Source organism: Nesoenas mayeri (assembly GCF_963082525.1).
Source record: "Nesoenas mayeri genome assembly, chromosome: 8".
Lineage (NCBI taxonomy): Eukaryota > Metazoa > Chordata > Aves > Columbiformes > Columbidae > Nesoenas > Nesoenas mayeri.
The window spans coordinates 13,792,706-13,803,845 of NC_137554.1; the positions used below are offsets into that span (position 1 = coordinate 13,792,706).

At 40.3% G+C, this 11,140-nt stretch overlaps 1 protein-coding gene across 1 annotated transcript in view; it reads left to right on the top strand.

Moving 5' to 3' along the window:
- Positions 1 to 7,423, top strand: part of PALMD (palmdelphin) — a gene marked incomplete at both ends in the record, with an annotated part of 46,815 nt that extends 39,392 nt beyond the window's left edge. Inside the window, 5 exons of the mRNA XM_080349256.1 lie at positions 178 to 292; positions 1,154 to 1,187; positions 1,284 to 1,394; positions 2,122 to 3,219; positions 7,380 to 7,423. Of these exons, the coding sequence (XP_080205382.1) occupies positions 178 to 292; positions 1,154 to 1,187; positions 1,284 to 1,394; positions 2,122 to 3,219; positions 7,380 to 7,423 (1,402 nt within the window). The remainder of the gene's footprint in view (positions 1 to 177; positions 293 to 1,153; positions 1,188 to 1,283; positions 1,395 to 2,121; positions 3,220 to 7,379) is intronic.
- Positions 7,424 to 11,140: the final 3,717 nt, after the last annotated feature.

Below are 11,140 nucleotides of genomic sequence, written 5' to 3' on the forward strand. Positions count from 1 at the left end.
AAATGAGAATACTATTTCATAGTGTTTCCTGATGCACATGAAATCATAAGCTGATCTCAGAGCAAAGTTTGTCAGGGTAAGTAGAACCAGCTACACTAAAGTCCATATTCACAATGTAGTCAAATCTGCAATGTTATTCTCTGCCTGGTATTAAATCAAAAGGAATTGTCATTGCAGACTGGAGAAGGAAATCGAGGCTCTGGAAAGAGAGGAAATGGAAGTATCAGCAAAGGAAGAAGCAATTTTAAAGAAACTCAAGTCTGTTGAGAAAACAACAGAAGACATAATAAAGGTTAGTGCCAAATTACTCCAGAAGTAGAATTCATTACTTATTCATCATAATAACCAGGGAAAGGGGAACTAGCTGGATCCTATAAGTGGTCATGAGCTTTAGTCTAAAGTAACAGTAGCACAAATACAAGAGGGGCCAAGATGTTATACTGTTCAAGTGCTCAAACGTCTCCACTTGCTTGTTTACAGGCGTTGCAGAGCAATTCCTATCATTGCTCATCTATAGCACACTTCAACAAAATAACACTGCCACTGACAGCAACTTTGCACCTCAGTCAGAGACAGACATAACAGGTACAGAGGCTGATACATCCAGCCTCCTTCAGCTGATGCACCCAGATAAACCATATCATGTGTTGCTCCAAGCCACTGAGCCAGGTTATAGTGAAACATGACTTCATATTATCAGTCATTAGCTGTTGTCAGAAGTTCATTTTGATATTTGGAAAATCATCTTAAACTGTACAAAAAAAATACATAGTGATGAAACTAAACTTCAGTTCTCCAGTTGTTCTTACACACAAACACTTTCTAAAGACATGCAGGGAGATAGACACAACTGGAAAGCCAAAGCAGAGCCTTTGGAAAAAAATCTTTCAAGGCAACCAGCTTGGGCCATAGCATGAGGCTGACTAACACTTTGCAGTTTCCTGTCCTTCCCTGCGTGGCTTGGAAGCGCATTAGTAAAAGACCACCAAAATTTCACTTTCTCCCTGGCCATGAGCAGTTTCTACTTTTAGCCCCTTGTCAGTATGAAGGCATGCACACAAAAAGTTAAAACTATCAGGTAAAGCAAAGCACTGTCTAGTTAACATCTTAAAGCCGACTAATCACACTTATTGTCAATGGTTCTCTTTCCTAGTCTGTGAAGACTGAAAAAACAAGAGTTGAAAAAGGTATGTTAAAGACTTTTTTTTTATTTAAGAAAAAAAAAAAATCTTGTAGAAGTCACTGAAAACATACTAAATGTTTTGTGGATCTTCTGTATTCAGAGGCAGCAGACTACATATACACCAGCATACCCGACCTTCCCAAGTCTTTCAGGCCTTCTGCACTGAAAAGTACACCACATGCTGCTGCTGACGATGAAGAAAAGAGAAAAGGTACTGCTTATTAGCAAATTCAAAGGGTGTCAATATGTGCAAGGATTTCCTATTAATTGAATCTAGTACACTTTAAGGCAAGGATAAACATTACAGATGTGGGACAATATTGTTCTCATTTAAGCTGTGCTATGTTATCAGTGAGGTCATCAAAACTGAGAGGTGGAACACCAGTGTAAGGTCTGTGCCATTGAAAATAAGGATCAAGTGTTTTCAACATTGACACTTCTTTCCAGCACTTCATCCCTCCACGTGGTGTAACTTTAAGTCGTTCTTCCCTTCATATCACACATTTCACACTTTCTATCTGCACTTACACATACCAGGCAGCCAGCAGTAGTCTGGTTATTTCCCAAGTACCACAAAGCCTCCTAACCTTTCTGAGGGCCCAAGACTAGTCTTCTAGCACATTGAGCTCTTTCAACTGCTATTGCCCAGTACAATACCAGGGACCAAGGTTAAATCTGGCTCAATCATGTAATGAAAACTGGCTCTTTAGAAGCTTATGTTTCCTCACAGAATTAGATCCAAAGGCAGTTTTTTCCACTTCAAGTTTTGCCAGAATGGAAGGGGCATTCAAAGTGAGAATCCAATATTGGTTATGCATGTGACAAATTCACATATGATAACTTGTGCTAACGGTCATTCTCTATTGCTGTCAGAACTCTTGCATAATATTTCTTGCAGCTGCTGCATTATCAGTTTAAGCATTTGTTTCTTTCAACAGCATTGTTTGCCATGGAAATTAAAGTTGAAAAAGACATGAAGACAGGAGAGAATACAGTGTTATCAACAATACCTCTTCCTTCAAAGGAGTTTAAAGAGACAGGAATTAAAGTCTATGATGATGGCAGGAAGTCAGTCTACGCAGTGTCCTCAAATGGCAGCACAACACAAAATGGGATGGATGAACTTGCTCCTGTTGAGGTGGAAGACCTGCTACGGCAGGCAACTGAAAAAAATTCCCAGTCTCCCACAGAGTATCATGAGCCTGTGTTTGCAAACAAGTTTTGCAGGCCAGTTACTCCTCAGAAAGACAAATTAGCTCCTGGACCAAAACCAGAAGATAATCACAGAAGAGAATTGAATGGATTTAGCAATCATCAGACAGAATTCTCCTCCAAATCAGAGCCCTTCATGCAGCAACATAAAGAAAATGGGCTTGATCTTCCAAAGTTAATACAGTCAAAGTCTCCCTCCCCAGTACTTCCCCTTTCAGAGAAGAAAGTGCACACTAACCCTGAGAACAGGATGATACATAACGAGGAAAGAAAAGCTGCACATGAGGAAATAAAACCTTACCAGAATACAAAGGAAAGACATAACGAGACAAGGTTTTTAAGTCCCCCCCATCTTAATGAAACATCCTCCGCACCTCCAGATGAGGAAGATGCTCAATACAGCGTTGTCCAAGCTGTACCATGTTACGTGGATGATTCCGAACCAGTAACAATGATTTTCATGGGTTATCAGCGCATTGATGATGACGATCCAGAAGCAGACCAAAAGTTGTCACGTTACGATGGGGTTATCCGTGCAGAGTTAGTTATCATTGATGATGATGATGAAGATGACAGCAAATCTGAGAAACCAGCGTATCATCCCATAGGCCACTATAGTCAGGTTTATCAGCCACCAAGCAGGAAACTCCCAGAGGTCCCACAGCCGAACGCTGCAAGTGGTCTGGGCATGAGCCTGAACAAGGTACCCCACAAAAATTCCATCTCCCGGCAAGAACAAGAGGAATGCTTGAGCTCACCAACACACCCTGCTCATCTTCACAGCCAGGGATCTGGAGACGGTACCGAAGATCCCTCACTAACAGGTAACAGAAAAGGAAAATCACGTCACTGCTGTTCGCTCATGTAGCAAACTGATACCACTCTTATCTGCTAGCAACTGTCTCACTTTATTATTTGGATTGTTTCATGGACTAATATGCAGTTACTAATAGTTTCTTTGCTCTTGTTTGTTAACAAATGCCAATCTGCACTTTGGTACTGTTGGAATTATTTCATCTTTAGCAATGCACGAGTTACCATATCAAAATTTGAAAAATAAACTCTCAGAAAAGCCATTTCTGTAATCTTCCAAGATTAAAAGTGGTTCTCTTTCAAATGACAGTTGAAAGTTCCATTAGCGCTACCTCAATCATCAGAATTAGTTTTCATTCCTACCAGGTAACTAACAGCATTGCTTCTTAACACTGTTTCCTTGTTAGAATGTTTTTGTGCCTATCTGCATTCTAACTACTTCCTAGATAATTCAAATTGCTCCTTAAATTAGACTGTTTAATAACCAACTTTGCTTTGCATTTTTCTGGAATCAGCATTGCCAACCTTGCCTTGACAATGTTTATGCAAGTTCTACTGTTTTTTGTTAACCTGCATTAGATATTTTTATAGCCTCTGAAAGACAATGAAACAGTTTCATCACTGCATGTGGTTAGTCCATATAGTCCATAATGTTATTTTGTAACAATTTTTATACTCTATTAATACTCCAGGTGTCTATTTCTTACTATAATGTTTTATAATAAAAGGTTGAAAGAACAATAGGAAGATCTTCCAGAAGCACAGAAGGCTCTTTACAATTATATTGCACTTTAACACATACAATTTATCTACATTTAAGTATATTTACAGAAATTCAGATTTCAGACAGCAGTCACATTCCACTGCAAGGAAAGAGCACTGCACTGTGCTTGAATCATAGGAAGATCGGGGTCCTGATCCCACATAGTCTCCTTGCTCCTCCTCCAGAGTACATTCTGAACAATTTTGCAATTTGGTAGGAAAAAATGTAAGTTTGGACCTTGCCTAAAGATGCATTGGCTACCCAGCATTTCTTTATGACCCAAGTAAAGCCAGGAGAGAGGGTGGTCACTGAATCATGTAAAGAGCTTCAAGTATTTTCACATCAGTATGCACTAATGGGGAAGAGCTGATCAGTAAATCATGCTCTCAGCTTACAGGAGTATCAGCCTTGTGCAATCAGGCACACAACAGCCTGAAGTATTCCAGCAGCATTGCCCAGCCTTTCTGATCAATGAGGCCACTGCACTTTTCTATCACTTGAGAGGACCTTTGCTCCTCTCAAGCACCAATCCTGCCACCTGTGCACTTCCCTGGGTCCTCAGGACCAAAGGCTGCTGCCAGCAACTGAAAGCAGAAGCAGCTGGTACAGCCAAGATAAACCACCCCAGCATCAGCTCCAGCCCATTATGTTTTGAGAACAGTCCCTTAATCCTCCCATCACACATGTAGAGGCATATAACAGAGAAGCAACCCTCACCCACCCACCAGCTGGTTGCTCCTGAAACAACTCGTTCATCCTACAGTCCTTATGTGGGTGCTCCTGAACAGATCCCAGGAGAGAGGTTTCCAAGAAGTAACTATGAGCTGGGAGGACTGTTCAGGTGGGCCATGAGATGTTAGCTGAGCACCTCTACCTGTAACAGACTCGGCTTATTTTTGTCTCCTGAAAGCAGCAACCAAAACTTCATTTTTCCCCGCCACTCATGGACTCTCCGAGCAATCTGTGTTTTCTTTCTTTTGATACTAGTGCAAAACAAAGTGTAAATCTAGCAAAGGCTTTTGAGAATCCATTCTGTTACTCTGTATTTGATCTCACTCATTTACTTACAATTATTCTACCAAGGAAAAAAATAGCCAAATAGGAAAAAAAAAAAGTCCCACTTAAACTAAAAGCAGTTTGGCAACTGCCTCAAAAATACACCCCAACATTCACCACTGCCTCTGAGTGTCTTAAATGCTCAGTAGAATCTGGAACTAAGCCATATTCCCCTTCACCCCTCCACCTATTTATTGCCACTCCCTGAGACATTTTGATCAGTGGAAAAAGCCAGGAAGTGACTCAATTTTTCCCAAGCAGTCTTGTAATCCTCCTGCAGCTTCTAAAGAAGAAACAAAACCAGGAAAGCCTCCTCAGTCTAGAACAATGTATTACACAGAGCTGTTTCTTACAGAAATAAACTGTTTTCAAGGCAGCCACTGATGCCCAGCCTAGCATGTTCACCCTAAACACCACCAGAGGAGAATCAAAATTATTTTTTATACCTCATCATTCATTACTAAAACAAACCATATAATAAAAAAATAATCCTCTCTGAAACAAAAGCTTTGGGAAGCAATCGCAGCATTTGGACACTAATCAGGCGCTGAGGGCTCCCTGAAAGAAAATGGAAATCAGGAAAGCACAGGACAGATGAGGGAGGTGGTCCCTTGTGTAACAACCTTGCTTTCAGGAAAGAAAGGAACCTTCAGAGCAAGTTACTGAAAAAGTTAGTGATGGCCAAGGACAACTAAGAGGCAGAGGAATTGTTCCAATTTCCAATCTATATAAACAGCAGATCAAACTGGAAGCTTTCAGCATGTCTCCAAACTGACAAATGTAGGACATGCCTCTTTCCATATGGGAGCAATTGTCCTTCCCCCATGAGCTTGGTGGGGTACCAATATCTCAAAGTATTTGTCCCCAGAAAAAACATACAGAGAGAAGGATGACAACGCTATAATTAAGACACCAGGGTTTTACACTATTAGGGCTTATTTTCTTCTCTAAATTTCGGTCAAATGCATTAGTGTGCAAATGTTTTAAAGATTCAATACTCACTAGGGAAATTAGAAGTCCTTGAGGGGGAACAAAGGCTAAACATGGTGGAATGAATATGGAAAGGAAAAACTGAGGCAGAATAGGTAGTAAAATCTGACAATGTGGAACATGCTCCCACAGGACATTAAGGTCTGAGGCTTTTGGCAGGCAGCTACTCTAGATGAGCCAGGGTTTTTTTCTTACCACTGGAATCTGTGCAACCTTCAGAAAACACAATGGAGACATAACTCCATTTGTGTTGAAAAAAGTAACATAGAAAGCTTTTTAATAGATTAATGCACACCATCTGTTTCTGAAACTCAGAGAGCAATACTAAAAAGGACTATTGGCTGTAAGTGAAGCACCACATTGATTTTTCTCTTAAACCACAACCATGACTCGAATCCTTCAGGATTCCTTGGTCTGCAAACAGTACACAGGGCTTTGTGAGAGCTACGCTTAATATGTGGCCCTATGATATAAAGTTACACTCAGATGCTTCTGACTTGCAATAACTTCAGCATTCAAGGCATAACTCAAGTTAGACATTTGCTGACATGCATAAATCAAGTAAACAGCTGCTTTGACCCTCTCAGTACAGAGACATATGCAGGGTGAAGGAATGAGACGTGCTATTTTGGGTGACTCTTCAAACTAACAGGTCAGAGAGTTGGAGATTATTCCCACTGCATTCTCAGAGCAACTACATGCTGGGGGAGGTTCTCACTATCAAACAACAGCATTACATTGCCATTCTAAAAATAACCTTAACATTTAATCATCTGCCCTGTACTGTCACTTTCAAACTAACCCACATTATACCTAGTTACAGACAACAGCCATACTGATGTTCATATAGATACTAAGTTATCCATCAGACTCGCATCAGGAACATGACTAACTCCTGCTGTGACTCACTACACCAGGAAGAGTGGAAAGTTTCCTGTGAACATCAACACAAAAGAAAAAGCCTTCCAAACAGTTACAGCTCCCACTGAGGAGTTTGGTTTAAACAAAGAGTTTGTTTAATTATTCATGAATCCTATTAATCCGTCAGCATCTAGTCAAGGACAATGCCATCTGTCTGCAACGCCCTAGTGAAGGTAACAGAAACAAAACAGTTAGAGAAGAGCTGTGCTGATTTTCAAGTCATGATAATGAAGTGATTTCTTAATATACTCGCTTTACTGCAAAATTGCCAGAACTAATGCCTTCTACTGATTTCTTTCTATGTCATTAAAACAATGCTTATTCTTCTGGATTAACCACCGGAGGTATGTTTATTCTTTATTTTTCTAAGTAAGGAGATTTAGCATCAGAAATGGAAAGTCAGTCTTAAAATGCAATGACTTGTTTGTTTTCTCTTTTCAGCTCTGAGGATGAGAATGGCAAAGCTGGGAAAAAAGGTGATTTAACAGCTATAATGACACAGAAGTAAAATTTACTACCCAAAGCAGAATAAAGCTAAGAAGAGCTTCTTCGACACACCTTTTTTGGATCATAATGCTTGTTTTGCTCCTCTCTTTTATGCATCCAGGCTGTTCAGCCCTCTGCATAATCCTTTAACAGACTTTTACATTTGACCAACTGCCACATACACACAAATCACATCCTGGATTTGCTGAAAGTAATAGAGAATTACCTAACACCAGAAATGCAGTGTACATCTAAGTATGAAGACATGTGCATACCTGTTCCCACAATCTGGAATATGTTTTTACTATACACACAGAGCAGATGAACACTCAACTCCACAGACTTCACATGGCATAGTTTCACACCAAAGTGTGCCAAACTACCAAATTCTGATTCAAAATGCCATTCCAACATTTTTCTGGTAAAAACATTGGTTAATTAAAAACTACACATGAGAGATAAGAACACGAAGAAATGTAAATAGAAAAGCTGATTTCCAAGCATACCATCTTGGCCAAAATTTAAAGCATTCCTTTTTAAGTGACAACAAACCAAACTAAAAATGGTCAAGTCAGCATTTAAATATTTAGCCACCTCCTATAGCTCCACAGTCCACCCACCCTCCTCTTTTACATATAACAGTATAGCCATCCTCAGACCCTAATCCCTTCCCCATCCATGCTGCCCACCCATAACTTTGCAGAACAATCCTGTGCATAACACTGTGAACAGCCTGACCTTCCAAACACGGTTTCACTTTCTTACTTGCTCAGAAAGCCCTGCTTTTCCAGGAAACTTGTTGCCAGACAGGCAGTGCCTCTCCATTAAAAACAAACAAACAAACCACACAAACAAAAAACACCACAAGAAAAAACCCACCAAAAACCAGAAAAAACAAAACAAAAAACACCACTCCACCGTTCAGTAACCAGGTTTCCACTGACCAGGGAAGCTAAAATCAATGCAAGCCTCCCATCAGAAATAGAGTCACCAATGGCTTGTCCTGCAGCTGCAAGACAAGGTCTGTTAGAGGTGCAGCCACTGCTGGGCGCAGCCCTCCAGCAAAGTCCCAGGCTCTCACCACGGAACAAGTTAATTCTTTGCACATGAAGGATGAGCTAAGGGCCCCTAAAACAGCCATAAGATACAATTATACCTAGAAAAATCACATGCAAGTCAGATTTTCCAATACATAGTTCTTGGGGGGCAGGGGGAGCAGGAAGTGCCTCTTAGCACTACATCCTTATATTCAAATCAGTATGGTAGTTTTGTTTTGCTACATCGTAACCTAATTCAAATCACTAAACAGATAAAGCTCAGGTTGTGTTATTCCAGTACAGCTGACTCAAATTATGTACCAGCAAAAAAATAATAACTTTTTTTGCTGGTCTTCCTTGTTTCAAAGCAGGAAACTGAAGCTACTACCTCATACTGAGGCACGATGGTAGTAACCAGCTGAATTGTAGCCTCTAAACACTTGGTGGCTCCCAGTCTGAATCAGGTAATAATCTCAAATTTTAGGACCTTTCAGAGATGCTTACCTGGAGATTGGAATAGTAGATAAGAACAAATAAATCTAACTATATTACACTTTTTCTGTCTATCCTGTTTCTTTCTTTGGGTTTTGTTGTTGCTGGAGTTTGCTTGTTTGTTATTTTTACATCTTCTCAAAGCTTCTTAACAGCATACATCAAAAAGTTATACAGGAGGAGAGTGATATGGAGTAACCACAAGCAGTTTTTGTAACAGCAGCAGATTGCTATGGACACTTCTCCAATAATCAGTGCTATTAAACTTAAGTTATATGGAAAAGGGAACAAAATTGCTGTTGCCAATGCAGTATTATTCAAAGTAGTTTAAAAGAAAGGAGACTGAACAGAGAATGCATAGTAAATCTACAGGTGAAATTCACTACCAATACATTTCATAGTTACAGATTCAGCAGAGCTTGGTCAGCCCACCTCTGAAGATACAAATAGAGATGGATAATGAGTATTATCAGAAGAAAAAAACCAGCTAAATACAGCTGCAGTTATACCGGGAGAAAGACAGTAAGACACAGGCATGAGTGGCCTAAAGGACTGTGATAAAAGTAGGAAGGTAAAAACAAAATACAGATCATTAAAACAAAAACAAGCAGTACTTTGAGAGTAACTAATTAAAAGGGACAGCAAAAGCATTAATAGTTCTTTATATAATTCATTGCATGTTTCATAGCTAAAATCCGATCATTACAAAAGTTCACAGTCCAGCTGCAGTTTCTGGTCTAGAACATCCTCGCGCAGAATCTGCCAAGCAGCAAGGAGAGCTTGCTGGGAAGAGAAAAATATCACTGTGGCCTTGTCACGCTTCTTGCTCTAAGCACTCATTACTACCACTTCTGGAGACAATACTGGGCTCAGCAGATCTCTGCTTTGCCATATGGCAATTTTAATGTCACATATAGAAAAACTACTCAGTCTATGCCAGATGAATCTGAACTGTCCCACACTAACACACTAGCTATGTAGCCACACAGATACCAGATCATTAATTTGGAGGAATAGAGCATTCAAGAGCCATGTGCTTCTGGGAAGAAGAGATGCTAATCATTCGAGCACTGCAGCCCCAGAGCTTTCCCACATCCTGTGTCAACAAGAACAGAATTACAAGGCAGCAAACCATCTTTTTCACATGCCAGCACAGATGCCATGCAAAATTTCAGTCCATCATTGAATCAAAACAATTTCTAAGGCCCAGCAAAATAGAAGTATCTCTGAAACAAAGCCAGAGCTGGATTCTTTCTTGGTGCAGTACAGTTTGTCCAGGATGACTGTCACATATGCCCGGGCCAGTGCAATGCAGATATTCAGCTTTTGTGGTTTGAAATATGTGAAGTTACTTTTGCACAGCATGAAAAAGACCAGCAGAAGCTAAACAGTGGTTGAATTAGCTCAGGTATGAGCTATGACAGATGGTGCTAAGTGTGTTCCAAAGCTCCTGTGCTGTGCCAATTCTGTTGCGCCACTTCCTCAGGTCAGTGAATGCAACAGCTCCCCCGCTTCACACATAGCCCCTAGAGAAGATGGGAACAGACTGATGTGGGCAGGGAATTTCTCACAATTGCTAGCAGATCATCCCTGTTAACCATCCTTGGAGTCATCTAAAAAAACCACCAAGATATTAATTTCATTATTTCAGTGCAGGAGGTTGCAGCTTTTCCTCAATGCTTGCCATTCATCTTCGGTTGCTTGGAAAGAGATGTACCTATGTAGAGCACAGTCTACACACATGACAAAAGAAAAGAGGCCATAACTGTTCAAACAAAAGCTTCAGCATAGAAATCAAGTAAATATATCCATTTCATAATGCCTATTTGTATGAACAAGCTTGAATTTAAAAGTTCATCTAGTAACATTTTTTGGTTTGGACATCCTTTACATGTCTCAGCCTCTCTCTGACAGACTGAAGCAAGCGAGCATTTCTTTGGACACCAGCGCCACGCAGTGTCACAAACCGCCATAGAACACAAGAGGCAGAGCAACCACCTCCTCCCTCTCTCCAGCCTTCCCAAAACCCGGTACAGGAAAACACGGCCTTTATTAACCTGTATACGTGAAGTCTCCCCAACTTGTGATTTTCCATAAAAAAAGAAAACAGTGTAACATTCAATGCAAGGACGAGAAACAAGAGAAATGTTTTCTTAGTTAATTCTGCAGCCTGCACATCAGTTAGCA